The sequence below is a fragment of the Bos javanicus genome, chromosome 19 (assembly GCF_032452875.1).
Source record: "Bos javanicus breed banteng chromosome 19, ARS-OSU_banteng_1.0, whole genome shotgun sequence".
In the NCBI taxonomy this organism is placed as follows: domain Eukaryota; kingdom Metazoa; phylum Chordata; class Mammalia; order Artiodactyla; family Bovidae; genus Bos; species Bos javanicus.
Window position 1 is genome coordinate 55279235 of NC_083886.1, and position 18842 is coordinate 55298076.

The 18842-nt window shown below is 60.4% G+C and overlaps 2 protein-coding genes across 29 annotated transcripts in view; one reads left to right on the top strand and one right to left on the bottom strand.

Moving 5' to 3' along the window:
* The window catches only part of DNAH17 (dynein axonemal heavy chain 17), a 94733-nt gene extending 93057 nt beyond the window's left edge, over positions 1–1676 (top strand). For all 6 annotated transcript variants that reach the window (XM_061389837.1, XM_061389836.1, XM_061389833.1 and 3 more), the window contains 2 exons: positions 225–450; positions 1227–1676. In XM_061389837.1, coding sequence (XP_061245821.1) covers positions 225–450; positions 1227–1474 — 474 coding nt within the window. In that variant the 3' untranslated portion in view covers positions 1475–1676. The remainder of the gene's footprint in view (positions 1–224; positions 451–1226) is intronic.
* Positions 1–18842, bottom strand: part of PGS1 (phosphatidylglycerophosphate synthase 1) — a 67290-nt gene that overhangs the window by 29608 nt on the left and 18840 nt on the right. For 2 of the 23 annotated variants that reach the window (XR_009731157.1, XR_009731158.1), the window contains exons 8-9: positions 10430–10505; positions 5807–5935 (exon numbers count right to left, since the gene is read on the bottom strand). Coding sequence is in view for 9 of the 23 variants with exons in the window: in XM_061389849.1 (XP_061245833.1) it covers positions 5816–5935; positions 10430–10578 (269 nt within the window). In the remaining 14 variants the exon portion in view is untranslated. Of the gene's footprint in view, positions 1–775; positions 5338–5806; positions 5936–10429; positions 10579–18381; positions 18438–18842 lie in introns of those variants that run through there. The other 21 variants (XR_009731146.1, XM_061389849.1, XR_009731145.1 and 18 more) reach the window with 20 other exon arrangements.

Consider the following 18842-nt stretch of genomic DNA (forward strand, 5'->3'; position numbering starts at 1 on the left):
AGAGGCCCTCCCAGCAGGTCCAAGAGGCTCCAGAAACACCCGTTGGGGCAGCCACCTCCTGGGGGGGTACCAGGGATGGGAGCAGCAGCCTTTCAGACTCGAGCCTCTGACACTGAGCGCCCTCCGCCCAGCGAGGGGGAACCCCGGGCAGGCGGCAGGGCCCCGCTGCCCACCGCGGTGTGGGGGCAGGGTGGCTCCAGCTCGGCCCCGCCCTGCCCCTCCAGGAGCTCGAGGCCTGGACCACGGACTTCGCGCTGCCCACCACCGTGTGGCTGGCTGGCTTCTTCAACCCCCAGTCTTTCCTCACGGCCATCATGCAGTCCATGGCCAGGAAGAACGAGTGGCCGCTGGACAAGATGTGTCTGTCCGTGGAGGTGACCAAGAAGAACCGGGAGGACATGACTGCGCCCCCCCGGGAGGGCTCCTACGTCTACGGGCTCTTCATGGAAGGTAGCTGGCGCTGGCGGCACAGGGCCCTGGAGCCTGGTGTGCCTTCTGAGGCCGGAGGGCCAGAAGCCAGCCCCACCCCACACCCAAGGGCATGGCAGCCTGGCCCTCCTCGGAGCCCCGTGAGAGGCCATCACGTGGCCAGGTCCCAGCAGCCGCGGGGGGCTCAAGGCCAGCGCTCACTCAGCCCCCACCCTGTCCTGCACCAAGCGAAGCCGGACAGGACCGCTCTGAGTTGAGTGCCAGCCCCTCCCCCGCGACAGATGTCACCCCTGTAGTGGGGGTGTCAGGCCCCCTCCCCACATCCCCAGAGATAAGCACAGCAGCAGGCGTTCTCCATGTTTATTGTGGAATTACAGGAAATCTCAGCGTCATTAAATAGGGTGAGTAGAAATAAGTCCGGTTCAAGGAGGCAACAGTTCAATGTGCGTCTACACGTTTACTGCGCACGGACAGGACAGACGCCACAGGGGAGGGGAGCGGGGAGCTTTAATCGGTCACTTTTAGCTGGAGTTAGTTTCCTGCCCCTGACAACACCACAAATGTAAACAATGGAGCCCAGGGCTTCAGGGCTGGGCTGGGCTGGGCCGTCCCTCAGATGTTGGCAGCGAGAAGCTCGCAGCCCCACGTGTGGTGATCCCAGTGCCAGTCCAGCCTCGGCACATCGCTGCAGGGGTGGGGGTGTGAGCCAGGCCCCGCCCCTCCCTGCCAGCGAGACAGACGGGAACCAGTCACCTCACCACGGACCACCCTGACCCTCGGGTGTGCCATCCCTGCAGGAGCTCGCTGGGACACCCAGACCGGAGTCATCGCTGAAGCGCGGCTGAAAGAGCTGACGCCAGCCATGCCCGTCATCTTCATCAAGGCCATCCCTGTGGACCGCATGGAGACCAAGAACATCTATGAATGTCCCGTGTACAAAACACGCATCCGTGGTCCCACCTACGTCTGGACCTTTAACCTGAAAACCAAGGAGAAGGCAGCGAAGTGGATCCTAGCGGCCGTGGCGCTGCTCCTCCAGGTCTAGCTGGAGAGAGGCCCACGCTGCCCTGGGCCAGGTCCTGACTGCAACTTCAGATTCACAGCTGGGATCCCAGTCCTGCAACTGTCATTTATTTTCACAGGAACTGATGGTTGCTTTTTGTTCTCCTAAATAATCGAGGCACTTCATAGCACATCTGGACTAATCAGAGGCGGGGTGGATAGGATTAAAACAATGATGCTACTGAGCCAGGCTTGTCTGATTCACTGGAGCTGGCCTTCAGCTCGGCGCCTGGTGGCCACCAAGGGCCTGGCACAGGCCTGGGGGCGAGGCCCCGATTCCCAGCAGCTGGAGGAACAACCCAGGACCCAAACCCCCAAATCCTGACTTCCCACAGGGGCGGCTGGGTTAATCTTCCCCCATCAGTGGCCTGGAGGGTTAGAGCTGGAGGCAGTCCCACCCTTGGGCCTGATGCTACATGTAAACACCCACCACTAAGGGGCCAGGGCGTTCCGTTCCCGTGTAAACAGGAGCTGCCACCTGCATAGGCTCTGTCTCCTAAAGCGTCCTTCCTTCTCTGAAGGAAGGAAACCTCCCTCGGTTATGGTAATGCCTCCTCCCTGCCCCAGAAATCTGAAAAACAAACTGTTTCCAAAGAGGGGCCATTTCCATGCACCTCAAGTACTTCCCTGTCAACTGCCCGCTTTCTGAAATTGCTGGGAACCAGAGGGACCACTATGAACGCGTGTCTGTGCCCTGAGAGGTCACAGTAAACGTGCTCAGTGCTGGGCAGCACCTTCGCTGTCCTTCAGCTCCCGCCTTCTCCCCAGCAGTGCTCACTTGTTGCCACCACAACAGACTTTAAAGCAAAGTGCATAATAGACAAAGAAGGGTGTCACATAATAAAGGGATCAATACGAGAAGATGTAACCATTACAGACGCACCTAAACATATAAAGCAAATGTTAACATGTGCAAAAGGAGAAAGACAGTAACAACAGCAACGGGCTTTAACACCCATTTACAACAATGGACAGAAAAATCAATAAGGAAATAGTTGTCTCAAATGACGCATCAGACCAGTAGGACTTTCTAGATAACTAGCGCACATTCCATCCAAAAACAGAATGTACGTTCTTTCAAGCACACGTGGAATGTTCAGCAGGAGGCATCGCGTGCTAGGAAGGAGACCAGGAAATACCTGGAGACGACGAAAATAAAACGCCACCTTCCAGCATCTGTGGGATGAAGCAAAACCAGTTCTAAGACTTCCAGGAGATCCCAGCAATACAGGCCTACCTCAAGAAATAAGAGAAATTTCACACAGCCTAACCCACCCACCATCTAGGAATCAGAATCAGAAAATGAAGGGCAGACACCAAATCAGCAGAAGAGGGCCGGCTGCTCAGCAGCCAAGAAACCCTGGGGTGAGTGTGTCCTCGGGCACTGCAACCCGGGCTGAGCATGGCAGTGGGCACCAGGAGGGCCAGGGCCCCCAGCCCCCCGTGCTTCTAGCACAGGAGACAAGGTTCAGGAAAGGTGGCCCCCCACGCCCTCCACACACAGCCTGCCCACGAGCTAGCAGGGAAGGGACGAGAGGTGGCCCATCTCATTGCACCCTGAGCTCCAAGGGGCGCAGGTGGCTGCCCTGGTGCCGCTCCTGGAGCTGCCCCGGGAAGGCCCCCATCTGACGGCTGGGGGGCGGTGTCCCTATCGGCAGCCAGAATGACCTCAGCAGGACCGAGAGCAGCAAGGCCCAGACCTGCCTGACTCTGCATGGCCAAGCCGACGCACGTAGTTCAGAAAAGCAGCTGCGCTGCCCTTAAGGCTGCCCCAGGGGACGGGTGCAAACAGAGCGAGAAGCAGACAAGGCAGGCGGCAAGCAGGGCCCGCAAACTCCAGAAACAGACGCCGGGGGGGGGCAGGGGTTGGGGGGCTCACGCGCTGGACCCTCAGTGTTTCCTGGCTTAAAAGCAGAGTAAAGGAGCCTGCCCCCCCCAACCCCACACTCCCCGCGCCAAGAAAACAAGGGCCTTGCTTTCTAAGTTCACCTTGATCCTGAAGTTTTGTAAAAACCTTTTTCCAAGGATTCTCATCCAATCCATGGGTAAAGAAGCAGTCCTCGAAGGCCCACCTCTGGGGCCAATGATCTACAACAATCCTGGGTCTGGTGGGGCTGAGAGGGAGAAGGAAAAGTGTCCCTCAAACCCTCCCTCCCAGGGACCTGGAGGATCCACGCCCCTTCAGCAGCAGGGGTTGTGGCCAGAGTCTGGATGCCGAGCAACCGCCTCTGCTGGCCAGAAGGGGCCACTGTAGCCCGTGGTGTCCAGGCTGGAGGGACAGGAGAGCCACCACTCTGACTGGAGAACACAGGCCTGCCGGTGGCCACCACGCAACTCATGCTAATCCCTGGTGATAACCACAGAATGCGGAGGTTTTCCAATTTTGCCTCCAGAACCTGAAATAAGACAGTCATTCATTCTACATCACACACGGCGAGTCGATGACAAAGTTCTCTCCATGCTGTGAGACGATTCACCCTGGAGCTGCAATCCGGTCTCAGAGATAGAGCCTGGGACGAGCGCTGTGCTGCATCTGAAAGTGCCGTGAGCCCAGCAGCAGTCCCGGGGGAGAAGGGTAGGGGCCCAGGCTGCGGTGAGCCCCAGGGGGAGAAGGGAAGCCCCCTCCCCCAGGACCGTCCTGAAGGCAGGCGGCAGACACAAAGCAAGCAGGCTGCCTACTGCTCAAGCCCGGCTGTGGCGCAGGCTCGCTCTGGGCCCACAGCCCCTGCAGGAACGCAAACGCTGTTTACCGAAAGCCTCCCTCCAAACAGAAACCCAGTGCCCGGCACATTCCTTTGGCTTCCCTCCTCTGATCGTCCACAGGACAACTTAATAACTGGTTTGAAGACAGTGTTAACTGATGTGCTGCTGCCCCTGGGCAGCGTGGCTGCGGCTCCACCCCACTCCCCACCGGAGAACCGGCAGACCTGTCTGGGCCCGGGGGCGGGGCCAGGGCCGCTCCAGGCTCAGATGGGGTGCCCCTAGCCCCGGAGCCCCGACCTCCCAGGACCCACGCGCGAACGTGACCATCGGAGCTGCCAGCCCTCCGCAGGGAGACACGGCAGGTAGGGAATCCCATTTGTCTCCCCCCACCCCCAACTCCCTGCCACCACCCCGCCCCTGCCAGGGGTGAGGGCCAAGCCCTGGGGCCGTGAGGCCTCCTCTCTGGACCTGAAGCACCAGTCCTCTCTTCAAGCACCTGAAGGTGTGCGGAGTGGGCCACACCAGGCTGGGAGGTTTTTGAAATCTGCTCCCGGAGACCCCAGGGGCAGGGGAGGAGTGGCCCCGGGGAGAGAGAAACAGCAGCAGGTAGAAGAGGCAGCTTGGGGGAAAGGAAAGCATCTGCATCTCAGCCTTTAAGCATTTTTTTACTCTCTGAATTTTTGTGTTATCTGAATAAAGTAATAAAATGTTGAGAAAAAAACGAAGTGAGAAAATGCAACCTTTTTAAGTGATGAGGAGAGAACCGTGACCCCAGGACACACACGGGGCCAGCACGGGCCAGGCTCGGCCGCTCAGCCTCCTCAGCCTCCACCCTGTGCTCCCGCCTGCTCGCTCTCCTTCCCCCACAAGCCCCTCTGCCTGGCTGGACCAGCGGAGTCTGCCCCAGAACGTCCCACCCCGAGACTGATCCACCTGGGGCCAGGTCAGGGTCTAAAGAGATCTGAACCCAGAGGGTCACTCAGGAGAGACCCCACCCCTGACGGCAGCCCTGGGGGCCGTCCCACGAGGCTTCCTCTTGTCCCCCCCTGGGACACAGCTGGTGGCCCGGGGCCTCGGGGCTCTCGGCAGGCTCCTGGGTGGGCAGAGCGAGTCCCGCCGCCAGTCACTGAGACCACCACGTGTCTGCAAGCACAACCCAGGAGTGTCGGGGAGACGGGGTCACAGCCTGTCTGAGGCTCCGTCCGTCCTGCACAGCCCAGGCAGCAAGCCCGGGTGCCCCCACCATGAGCGCTGCCCCTCTGCCCCCGCTGCCTTCAGAACCCCGTGCTCCGCGACGGACAGTGGGCACAGAATCTACCCCGGTGTCCGGCAGCCATGAGGCCCTGGCCCCAAGGCCGCCTCCGGCCCCCATGCGAGCACAGACACGTCCCACCACGTGACCCCACCACGGCCCTGGGACCCGACGGAGGGTGAAAGGGCCACCTCATTAGCAGCAGGCTTCCAAGCCTTCGATAACCACCCATGACCCCAGACACACACCCCTGGGCAGGTAACCAAGGATGGACCAGAGAGCCCCCAAGCCCCTGCGAGAGGCCCCGGGACCCCAGCTGGAGAGGACCGCCCGTGGCCCCTAGTGACCCAAGGTCAGTACCTGCTGTCCTCAGAAGAAGTTCTTGATCAGCGGAGTCACCATCTTCACCCACAGCTTCACCTGCCGGCTCGGCTGCTCAAAGGTGGCAGAGGACACCACGCCTGCCCTGCGGTAGAGCTGCTCCTGCTCCTGGGGAAGAGGGACAACCAGGAGTCCCGGGGCGGCTCCAGGACCAGCCACTCGGCCTGCTGGCCCTGGGGCTCCGCGGGGGCCCTGGCGCAGGTCGTCCCTGTGAAACATCCCTGGGGAAAGCTAGTAAGCCGGGTGTCTACAGTTTGAAGACCGAGGTGCGTGGGGAACAGGCAATTTAGAGCTGAAGGAATTCAGCTGGTGGAGGAAATATTTAAAAGCGCACCCTCGATAAATGAGGCAGTGCAATTAAAATAATGAAGGTCCTTTTTTAAACAAGACACAGTTTTTCTTCTCTCAAGCTGGCAGAAAGTGGTAACGTCATCAGCCCTGCTGACGAAGGCCAAGGGAACAGGCATTCCCGGACACGGCTGATGGAAAGGGGGGGGCCAGGTCCCCGTCTGGAGAGCAAGTTGGCAACAGGTTATCGAAAGCCTTGAAAAGCTCCATGTGCAAGAGTTTATCCCAAGAAAATAACTACGCACTAAGATTTCTGTATGCGCACATTTATCACGCCAACATTTATGATGGAGAAAACCTGGAAAGCACCTAAATGTCCAACAACCAACTAATCAAACATAGCAAACGATATGACACACCGGCATTCACCACGAGCTGACCGTGCCCTGGAGAAACACTGACCTGAGGATATGGGAAGGCGCACCACAGACTGAGTGCAAGGCACGGGGTGGGCAGTAACACACACAACACAGTCCTGATTTCTTTAAAAAGAAAAAAGCCAAGTGACACTCTCCGTAAGCCCACAGACCAAGACCGGCTAGGAACGACCGAAACAATTTCAGTGATTATTTCTGGGTGACAAGGTCAGTGTCTTCTAATTTTCCTTCAATTTTAAAGTGAACGAATATTACTTTCATGTTTAAAAACGCTGACATAAGCCTTGTCTTACATGGTGTTCGAGAAGAGGACTGCCCTGGCGGCCCAGCAGCTAAGAGTCCACTTGCCAGTGCAGGGGCCGTGGGTTCGACCCCTGGTCTGGAGGATCCCGTGTGCCGCGGGGCAGTGAGGCCCACGTCCTGGAACCTGTGCCCCGCGACCAGAGAAGCCACGGCAGCAGAGAGCAGCCCCCGCTCTGCACACCGCAGAAAGCCCACACCCAGCACGAAGACCCAGTGCAGCCAACAATGAACGAACGAATAAAAACATCTTTGAGACGAGAAACTGCCTCTCTTTTAAAACACACCCTCGAAGCTTTCCCGAGGCAGAGGCAGCAGTCAGAAGCTGTGACTTCCCTCTCTGAGCCTTGTGTCCCTTCATCTGTGAAACCCTGACTACCCCACGCCCCAGTGAGGCTCCCTCAGCACTGGCTGTGCCAACACTCCAACCATGTTGGCACCAGGAGCCCCAGGGGGGTGCTGCGGTGCCGCCCCCCGACCTGCCGGGGGCCGGACGCTCTCCTCTGGGGGGTGGGAACGGAAGCCGTGTCCCTGGCCAACCCCTGTGACCCAGTGAGGACGGGAGGGGGGGACACAGCGCCCTCAGAACACGACAGACTGTCCGCAGCTCTTCCCGTCAAGGGCTGGGGAAATCTAGTGCCCGACTTCACGTCTTCCTGCACAGCCTGCGTGCTCAATCCCTTGTGCGCTGGGCCAGGGCCGGGGTCCCTGGCGCTTCGAGTCCGAGCCGACTGTGCCGCCCACTGACCGCGGCTGGACGGGCCTGTCGGAGGAGCCGGCCTTGGTCTCCAGGGGCTGCTTTGCGGCGGTCTCCACAGACCCGGCTCCAGCTTTATGTTTTTCCAATGAATATGCAGCCAAGATCTCAATTAAATTACCAGAAACACTTTAAGTTTCCTCACAGCCTCCGCACAGGGAAGGAGAAGGAAGTCAGCTGCTCGGGGTCACAATGCTGTTCAAGGGAGGCTTCCCTAGGTCACCAGTGGGGAACCGTGCTGCCCGAACAAAACCAGGAAGCTTTCAGTTTTTATTGTATGTACTCAGTGAAGGGAAGGACTGTGGATTTGGATAAAAATATCTCCCCACTCCGGTGCCCAGGAACACACGGACAGGGCCCTTCCCTGGGACCCCAGGAGGACTCCAGAGGTGGCTTCTGATGGCAGGGCCCCAGGCAGCGGGGTTTTAGGGACTTTCTGGGCTGTGGGGAGGTTGTGCAGCTGGGCAGTCCCAGGATCGGGCCTCACAGGGGCCTCTCCGGAGGGTGGCTGTTGTCCCGGTATGTAAGTGCATAGGTGGAGTTATCCAGAAATGCCTTTCTGCATGTTAAAGGCATAGAGGTGAGCGAGCACGCCTCTAAAGAATGGAAGGGCTGCAGTGGTGCGGACTGTCACCCTCCCAACAAAAGCCCCTGGGACTCAGGTTTGGGAAGAAAAAGAAAATATCCCAAATATGTCATTTGGGGAAGCAGCTCCTGACCACAAGCGGCCCAACTTTTCTCAAGACTCAGGATGTGGGTTCAGTCCCCCTACTTGGGGAGCGGGGGGAGAGTGGCTAGCACCAGGACTCTGGGCACAGACTTGCTCCCCCCAATCAGCCCCAGGCCCAGAGCCCTGGGGCCAGGCGCACCCTGACCCCTCTATGTCTGGGAAACCCAGCTCTCAGCAGTGAGGCCGAGGTCCAGGAGATGCTGGTGCTCCTCTCACCCCAGCGCCCTGAGGCCGGCCAGCCCCTGCTGGAACCTCGGCGGGCGTTTGCTGGAAGCCTGACCATAGCATCTATGATCTGCTGAGCAGATCAGAGTCTCCCGCTGGCCGCCCAGAGCCCAACCGCCGCCACTTCCCCTCGGCCCCGGTGAGGCCCTTCCTGGCACCAGGGCCCTGCTCAGTCACTGACAAGATTCCCAGATCACAGGAGGCAGATCCCGGGGAACCAGGCAGTTACCATTTCCTCGTCCATCAACAAAGGCTCCAAGGATTTCGCAACAGTAATTCCCAAACACAAGAATAAAGGCTTAACACAGCCCCTGCACTTCTGAGGGCTGGCCTCCGGGGGTGTTATCTACGCTCCCATGACTCAGGAGGAAAGCTGGCACCTCCCCTGGAGAGGCTCTGTCGTAAAGGTCATAAATCCATGAACCCAAGGATCACCCAGGTTTCACGTGCACAGGTGCTGTGCTTGCGTCCCGAGAGTCCACCAGCCGCTGCCGCAGGTGATCCAACACAGAGACGCTCGTAGAAACACAAAGGGGTTCATCTGCACTCATTCTCGGCTTTAAATGGAAAGACCACCATCGCAGGAGAAGGCTGAGACCGCTGCCCCTCTGGGAACCAGAGCTGCGTTCCGGTCCCCGGGAGCCCAGCGCTCTCCCCGTCCACCCTGCAACCAACCGTGGACCCCTAGCAGCCAGCAGCAGGGGCTGGGGATCCCGCGCCCCGTGACTGACTCTCCAGCCCCAGCTTGGGAGAAAGGCCACTCGGGGGAGTCTATTCCCAGGGGAGTGGGAGGTCCTCGCTGGACCACACGACATGCCCGCCAAGCCAGATCAAGCGCATTAAGTTCTCTCCTAGGACCACCCCTCCCCCACCCCCTCGCTCTCAAAAGTGCCTGCCTCCCCCTCTCACAGCTGCAAGGAAAGAAATCCTATTACAAGTGTGACAAAAACAATGCAGGAATTCCAAGACACCTTGGAAACGGGCCTGCCCTGCCCCACCGCCATCCCGACACAGGCAGGTGGCAGGCGGCATACCAGCCTCCATGGGGCCCTGACCACCACCAGCCCCTACAAACACACCACGAGGGGACCCCGCTCCTGGCCAGGCACACCTCTGAGCAGTCCCTCCACCACCTCCTGCAGTCAATCCCAAACCAGATCACTACCCAGTGAAACGATCTGAAGGAAAACAAATAGAATCGAAGTTCTCAACGCAAAAGGATCGTCATGCTGACTGGAGGGCACAGCAGTCTGGGACCAGGACAGTCCGAGCCCTCACCACGGCACAGCTCCAAACAAACCACCTCTGTCTGCACGGCCTCTGAGGTCATTCTAAGGGCTGACTCTTTTTTCCGGCTTCTGTCTCCACTTGCAGAGACTCTGGCTCCCCGGGTGCCCCTTCCGCCTGGGTGGCAACCCCACCTCCTGCCTCTCCCTCCCCAGACTCTGAAGCACCTCTGAGTCTGCTTCAGACCCTCTGGGGAGGGTCGTCATCAGAATGACCCAGGCCGCCCAAAGCTGCTCCCTAACAGACCTGGGCGCGCGTCCTGTGTGACCCTGGCTCCTACCCCAGGAGCTGATCTGCCATCTCAGAAGAGGTTGGGACCAGGGCCGTATTCACATCCCTGTGAGAACAAAGCGTTCTCTGCCCATGTAGGAAAACGCAATGTCCCCGAGATGTTGGGGAGAGCACCTGCCAGGGAAGGGCAGGCCCCAGGTGCAGGCAGAGGGGTGCAGCAGGCCTCCCTCGAGGCCGGCCAGCGGCACACACTAGAGGACCCCGGTTCTTTCCCACCCTCGGGCCCCAGCAGGAGGCAGCCCCCAGGCACCCGACTGCGCCCCCACCGCCCCGCAGCCCCAACCGACCTGGTGAAGCTGCTGCTGCAGGGCCCGGCTCTCCGTGACGATAGCGATCTGGGCCTCCAGGTCCCGGTGAACCGACCTGTACCCAAAATTAGGAGAGCCAATCAACGTGAGACAGGGCAGGCTGCTCCCTGCCAGGTACAGCCAGAGGCCTGCAGGGAGAAGGAAACGTGCAGACAGGAAGTGAGCACGGCCGCCACCACAGCCTCTCCGCGCCGCGCTGACCTGGGGGAAAAGCAGGCCCGCGGAGTCCCGGGAGCAAGGCCGGGGGGTCCCGGGACAAGGGGACGGGCTCCCTTGGAGGACGGACTCCCCCAGGGCCCACTCTCGGCCCCGCCCGCTGACCTGGGGGAGAAGCTGCCCCGCGGGGTCCCGGGAACAAGGCCGCGGGGACGGGCTCCCCGGGGCCAGGTCGGCCCAGCCCAGGCTGCCATGGGAGGCGAAGGCCCAGTAGGGTCTGCAGGGCGCCCAGTGCTCTGGGCCCGCGGGGACAGCGGCCCTCTCCGGTGCACGGCATGGCCCGCAGGGTGAGAAGCGTGCTTCTCTGGTGAGGCCCGTGCTCAGGCTCTGTTCTCACCCCCACCCTACCCCCCGACGCTACTGGACACCCCCGTCACCCCTCCCAGACAGCGCGGGGCCTTTACTGCCCGCTCTCCACGCTGCCTCAGCCACGTCCTGGCCACCGTCCCATCTCCCCGTCCTTCCACAGGCCCAGAGGGCAGGAGGCCCAGCAGAGCTCAGGTCACAGCTGCTGCTCATCGAACAGGCCAGCTGAGCCCTGGGCTGGGGAGCAGCTACCTTTTCACCTGAGCCTGCAGATGGGGTCACACCTGACTGGGTTTAAGAACAGGTCAGCTGGCCAAGTAGCCCAGAGGCACCTGCCCTTCCTCCTAGTCCCCCAGCCCCTGCCAGAGCAGAGGGGATGAGCCCCGCGCACTTCCCCCAGAGGAGCTCCCGGGGGCCCTCAAGTCACAGCTCAGGACGTCTGGGCTCCTCTGGGGTTCAGTCCCAGATGTTGAGGGTAGAGCCTGGGTCTGACTGAGGGGTGAAGGTCCCTGACGAGGGAGCAGCAGTCCACACGCAGGCCGCTAAGGAGGCAGGGGGCACCGCAGGGAGAGACTCGGGGGCGAGCTGTTCCCACGTGCAGGTGAGCTGGCCCCGGGCCCCTCCCTCGCGCCCGATGCCGACTGCGGAGAAGCCCACCAGAGGGCTGCAAGTCCGCCTGCTGGGGGCTCGGGGGCTCCAGGCCAGAAGGGCGACATCCACAGGAGGCCAGTACGGCACAGACTGGAGGCCTGTGCTCAGTCCCAGCCCAGAGAATGCGGTTCCGCCCCCCTTTTTCTCTTTTGCTAAAAAATGAGCCCGTTAACACCAGAGGAAAGCAGAGCGCGTGTGAGCAGCCACAGGGGGACAGCTCCTTCCTCCGCCCCCCCGGGAACACGCCGTCTTCTGATAACACCTCAGCCACAGCTCTGTAATGACAGCCGTGGCTTCTCTCAGAACCCTAAACATCACCTGAGACGGACAACACGCAGATCCCCTGCTCTGCACCCCATTCCATCCCTTCCCCCAGTCCCAGGCCCCATCAGAATTACTTCTGTTCCCCAAACCTAATGTCTCCAGGACACCTGCGGCCCCAGACTCCCGTCCTCCTTCGGGGCACCAGGCCTGCCCTCTAGCTTTTCCTCCACGCTGCACCAACAACGCAGCCGGGAACACCCAGGGGGGCCGCCTGAGTCCTGGGCTCCTGTGCAGGCTGCCCGGTGCAGGGCCGGCCTCCTCATACCCTCCCGCCACCGTGAGTCTCTCCTCTGCCAACAGGACCCTTCCGAAGGGCCCACAGGCACACACGACCACTGTGAGTGAATCAACGTGTGATACACACCAAGCTCCTAAAATAGAAGACCATTTCCTAATTCTCACTCAGAACAAGAGCATTTCCAAGAACATCTTGGGTAAGAGATGACGACGCTCAGCTGCCTGTTCCTGTAATACGCCTGCCACCCCCCAACACACACACACACACACACATGCAGGGGCCACATCAAAGCCACTAGCTTGCCCGCTGGTCTCACTCAACCGATTACACCCCACCCCGCTGGGCCGCTGCATGTGGGCAGGCACACGGCTCACCTGACCGCACGTCCAGACCCCAGGGGTGGGCAGGCCGGCCCCAGCGCCCTGCTCCAGAGGCCCCGTCCTCTGCAGGCAAAGCTCTCCACCTGCCCGAGGCTCAGCCTGAACGCCCCAGCTCTCCTTATGGCTGGAGCGGGGCGGGACAGGTGAGATCTCCACCAGCAGTTACTATTTCCACTATTCTCTTTTTCTCTCATGTTTGGCTGCTCCACACAACTTACGAGACTGTAGTTCCCCAACCAGGGACTGAACTCACGCCACCTGCAGTGGGAGCCAGCGTCTTAACCGCTAGACTGCCAGGGAAGTCCCCGTTCCAACCCTTCTGATGCCAAGATCAGCCCCGTAAAGATGCCGGGTCTGCTGGGTGCTACCTGTCCAGCTGCTTGGAGAGGGGACAGTGAGCCAGGACAGGGAGGCCCCGCCAACATGGGTCATGCAGCAAGGCTGAGGAGGGCTGCTTGCCACCAGGGCCCTGTGCCCTCCGAAGCCCCTGCACCCAGGTCTGCGGGGAAGGTGGGAGGGGCCTGGTCTGGCGTGCGCTCAGCTGTAACATCTGTCTGAGCAGGGACGCCTTCCTCGCACGGCAGTCTACGGGTCGGCCACCAGAGGCGGACGGCCCAACTCGGCATGGCCCACAGCTCGCCCGCAGGACCACTGCTTCTCAACGAGTTTTCATCGTGGACCCCTGAAGGAGCTTTTCAGCCCCGCTTAAGATGCAGATTGTTTTTTCAGCACTCCCCTGGAGAGTCAGTCTCCAGGTGCTGTCCCTCTGGCTGGTCATGCATGACACACCTGTTTCTCATCCTTCCTCTCCCCACTGCCGCCTCTGCCTCCTCCAGGTGAGTGCTTGGATTAGAGACAGCGCACCTTTAACCTACTCAGCGCTCTGGGAAGGCCTTCTATCACCCCACCAGCTTCCCCTGCAGTCTCATCTGCACAATCTTTCTCCATCAAAAAGAAAACAGAGACCATGAGTGGTGAGCCGCCACTTGGTGTGTGGTGACGGAGCGGGGCTGGTGCAGCAGGGCAGTCAGGGGACGCCACCCGGAGCCCCGGCAGCCCAGGACAGGGGCGCCGCTATCAACAAGAGTCCTTCTAGACTGAAGCTCACCAAGTTGGGGGCTCCTAAGCTATGGGTCTGTGCCCTGAGGACAGCTGGGAAATGTGCACGCGGGGAGGAGAAATCGAGAGGCCCTCTTGAGCTCCTGACTGTCTGAAGCTCCGGCCAGACCTGCGCTGCCACTCAGGATGTTGGGGTGAGGACACAGAGGGTGAGCCTGCCAGGCAGGACTCGCTGTCAGGAAACCCAGCGCTCCCAGCCCAGCCATAAACTTGTTATCAAGGCCTCGGTCCTCATCCCAGGGCTGACCTTCGGGCCCAACCCCTCCATCCTTCGTTCCCGGAACCTCCGAACAGGGAGAGATTCTGTGACAGGAATGACGCGGGAGGCGAGAGAGTGCTGGGGAGGGGCAGTGGGGGTTGCTGAAGTTCAGCACCGCCGCCCAGGACAGCAGGTCTCACTGGGGAGGGAGCGTGCCGCGGGTACCAGGTGACGCCGCCAGGCTGACGCCTTCCGCTGCCCCCCAGCCCTGCGCCTACACCTGCTGCCCCCACCCTGGCCGCCGCTTGAAGGAGGGGGACTGCGCGTGCTGGCGGTCCCTTCGCAGGCCCAGCATCCTCCTCCAGGGGAATCCAGGTGGCCCCAGGCTCCCGCAGCCCTTGCTCACCCTGGGCTCCGAGCCCCTTCCCACCTCGGTGCCCAGCCTCCATTCCAACACCCCCGCCGTGGTCTTGGGGCTCCACGTTTCTGCTCCCTCTGCCCAGACCTCTCCTGCCCGGGGTCTCCACTCAGTGTCACCTCCTCAGAAAGGCTCTCCCCAGCCCCCATCTAACAACAGACCCATGTGAGTCTGGAGTCCCCTCCTGCCCTCGTCTTCCTCAGTCCTTCCCGTGATGTGACGCTGAATTTGGATGCTTACTACTTGCTTCCCCATGAACTGGACACCCTCTGAGGACAGAGGCGTCCTGGCGGCTGTGCCCTGAATGCCGCCTGGCACGAGCAGGCCCCGCGTAAACACCTGTGTGAACAAAGTAAGTAGAATGAGAATAATAAGGCCTCTTCCAACAGTTGATTAAGTGTAAAAAGGCAAAAGGCTTTGAGGTTCTAGAGCAGGAGCACACAAACATTTCAGGTTAGAGGCCTTCTTTGAGGAGCTCCCCAGAAAACCCCAAAATCCAGCACCTGCCACCTCTCCCCCCACAATGTTCTGCAGTAAATTTCAGAAGGTTCTCAGATCCTGTAAAAACCAGAGGGGACACAAACGTCACCAAGCTACCCTCAGATGGACGAGCACCACCGGCTCCGAGGCCAGAGCAGCACCGACGTACCCCAGGAGGCCGGAGGCTGGGGCCGGCTTGGTCTCAGGCGAGCGGCACCCCCCGGGCACGCCTGCCACCCGATGTGAGTGCCACCCCACGTGTGCCCGGCACACAGGGCGGAGCTGCCCCATTCTTGCTGCAGGGTCACCCCGGGCGCCGTGCCAAGCGGCCTATCGGGAAGGCAGTAAAAATAGTGACAGTTCTCACAACCATTAACAGGCGCCTCTGTCAGCAGGAGCCAGAAATCTCTCAACCCAGGGGCCCTGCCCCGCCCTCGCCACACACGCTGCTGTTGTTCATACTGCCTCCAGATGAAATCACACCTCGACAGCAGGCAGAGCCCACACCCCCCAGCACGGACGTGGCCCTGGCTCCCAGCACAAAATCCCACAACGGCGCACACAGCACCTCTCAGGCCCTCTCGTCTCCACGGGGCAGAAAGCTAAGGTGTGAGAGCTACGCCTGAGAACACTCTTCACAGTCACTCGGACTCCCCTGAAGTTGCTGCCTCTCCAAGATCTAAAGAGATGATGAGTTCGTTGGCACAAAACAGGCACAGCACTTACAACCGCTAACAGCAACCTCCCTGGTGGTCCGGGACTAAGACTCCGCGCCACCAATGCAGGGGGCCTGGGTTCAATCCCTGATCAGGGAACTAGATCGTGCCTGCCGCAACTAAAGAGCCCACATAAAACACCGAGACCCAGGACAGCCAAATAAACAAACATTTCTAAAAAAAAAGAGCTGCCAGCTGATGGATGCTGAAGGGGGACCTCTACCCTGCCCGTACCCCCAAAACTCCTGGGGCCAAGAAAATGCTAGTGAGACTTCCAGCCTCAGTGTCGCCTTCACTGGCCCCCAGAGAGAGCAGAAACAGAGCTACAGAGGACAAGGACGCCTCCTCCCACCAAGGCGTCCTCCACCCCCACACACAGCGTCGTGGCCACGGCCTCGGGGACCCCAATCCTCCCCCACAGACCACCCGGTCATTTCACAGACCCTCAAGTGCACGCATGTCACGTTCCCTCCTGAGTGAGATCCGAGCCATCGCCCCAGTGGACACGGAAGCAGAACCAGGCCCTCCACTTCTGCCAAAGGTAAATGTGGGCTGAGAACCACGCTTCAGGAGAGACCCCCAGCCTGGGAACCTCCGCACCACACCTTGTTTACCCAGGCTCTCCCTGACATACCAAACAGACGTCCTGTGCAAGACTCCAAATAAAAACTAACCACATAAACCCACAATGCCACAGAGGTCTCTAGCACATGGCTTTAAAAAGTGGAAGGTCCCTCCAGTTCTGTGAAGCAACTCAATTTGTTAAAAGGTGCCATATAGTTAAGCCCGCTAAGAAACCAGCAACCAGCCAGTGCAGCGGCCTCTGCTCAGGCCTCTGGGCAGCACTGCTCCGGCCGGGCGCTCAGCCCTGCCCAACGTTCCCCCAACACTTGTGAGCAGAAAACCCCAAGGAACACACCCTGCCCGTGTGCTCTGCCGCCACCAGGCTGCACTGCTGTCCGTGGGTACCTGCAGACCGGCACGGCCGCTTGCCACAAGAAGGCTGTTTCTCCCCATCTAGCCTGTCCACCTCCAGAGGCCCCGACAGGGCAGGGCTTTCCTTCATCACTAGCAGAGGCTGCCTGCAGGTTCAACAGTCAGGCCCAGAGCCCCGGGCTGCCTGACTCCCAGGGGCGTGCGATGCTGACAGACAACAGCTGGAAGGCAAGGAGCTAGAAGCAGGAACGGGACTTCCCAGCTCCTTCTCTTTACCCAAGGGCTTCTGGGAGCAGGAGAACCCAAGATGAGCCCAGGCCTGTCCCACAGCAGCCTGGGGAAGGGAATCATAGCATCAGCTACTCAGCCCTCAGCAAGGATTTTCTAGGGCCCAAACCCAGACACACCGCTCGCACCCAGCACGGGCCCTGCAGAGGGCAGGCAGCCGCAGCCAGCCCACCACTCCCCAGTCCAAAGCCACACAGCATCTACCCTGCCTGCTCGTTGTCCTAGCTTGCCTTACGGAAATGACCGTCCAAAGATGAGCCAAAAGCGGGGTGGACTTAAGACTCCCGCTACTGACCACAGTGCCTAGGCCGGGAAGGACCTGGTCTCTCCCCGCAGCACTGAGTGACCTGAGCTCGGCTCCTGCCCTGAGGACAAGGTGCCTTCTGCGCAGAGTCCCACGCTGCCTACCCCGGCCACACTCCCTCCCTTCCTCCCCAACCCCCCACAATTGCACACACCCTGGGATTCCTGGCCTTCCCCACAAAGCCAGCTCCCAGATTGCAGGGCCCCACCCGCAGCAGGGCGGGCAGGAGGGAGCGGCAGAAGCAGGCCAGTCCGGGAAAAGGCGAGACACACTGGAAAAGCAGGTTGGGTGTTTCTGTTTCAACGGTAACTCAGAAGTCACCGCATGTTTCTCAGCACAGCTTCACGGAAATAATCCACAGCGCGCTCAGAACTGCCGGGCCAGGCTGCGCTGGGGGCCCCACCGGGACCAGGGACACCCCCACTACCACCCAGCCACAGGGCAGGCGGGCACCAGTGAGCTCAAGGCACTTCCGTGCAGCTCACCAGGCACATGCGCCCCCTCAAGCTCAGAGCTCCTCCCACCCCAGCTCTCTATATCCAGGACCCCACCCCAGGCACTGCTGCTACTCTCAGAAGTAACAGAGCCAATCCCAACATACCTGCCACACCCCCATAGGCCAGCCTGCCTGCTTGGAGACACCTGCTCGTGACACATCCAGGATCGGCCACACGGAACAGCAGCAGAGCGCGCTTCCCCTGGCAGACAATGCCCCCTGCCCATGCAGGCACGTGGGCCTCGCAGGAGGAAGTGGGAACCACCCAACGGACCAGAAGCTCTGAGTGGGAGCAGTGGTTCTCAAGGCATCAGAATCTCCTGGGGGGCTTTTCAAAGTTACCATGTTGGGGTCAACCCGCAGAGGGCTGGACCCAGGAGGCTGGGGGTGGCCTGGGCATCAATGCACCCCCAATGGAAACTAATGGTTTAAGGAAACAAAAGCCCAAGCTGAGGTTCAAAGTGATCTCAAGTCTAAACAACACAGATGAGCGGCCGTGACATACCACCACCCACTCCCATGGTGATCAGCCACCCTGGAAGCCCCCAGGACCAGTGTAGAAGCAAAACAGGTCTCTGAGCCACCAGCGAGAAGTCAGGAAAGCCAGGCGTTTCTTTTAGACGCAGGACTAACCAAGTGGGCTGTGGGTGTCCCCGAGCACAGAAAGGCGCGGTCACACCCAGAGCGGGGTGCACTCACATGGTGCAGCCGCCAGCAGTCCCTCTGCTGAGCGCAGGGCTCTGAGCCCCGTGATTCACAACCCCAATGCCCTGGGGTTGTGTCACATGGGGGCTGCTCCACAGACGCACACAACTGCCCGAGAAGGATCATTACAACGCACAGCTCACACTCCAACCCACCCTGGGGCAGTCCTGCACACGTGAGCAGTGCAAGCAGAGGGCCTCAGTTTCCTCCACTGCAAAAAAAAAAGAGCAAAGGTTTGACTCATAGAGGAAATGACCAGCAACAGTGAGGAAAAGACTGAAAAACGAGGCTGCCTGATGCCCAGTCAGTGACCCCTGGTGAGTCCTCTCTGTCCCCGAGAAGGGGAGGGCCAATGCGGGAGAGCTCGGATGCTCGAGGGAAGCGCGCGTGCCTTGCCCTCTACGTGAGGGGAGGGAGTGTGGGTACGCTTTCTAAAACAGCCACCCCAATGATCTGAGCGTCCTCGTTCTGGGTAGACACAAGGGAGAGATTTTGCAGAGCTGAAACAGACAGACGTGAGGATGACGACGCGCCCGCAGGGCCGTCATGAAGACAGGCGGGGCGGGGCTCTACCAGACGCCCGGCCCCGCGGGCCCCGCGGGCAGGCTGGAGTGTG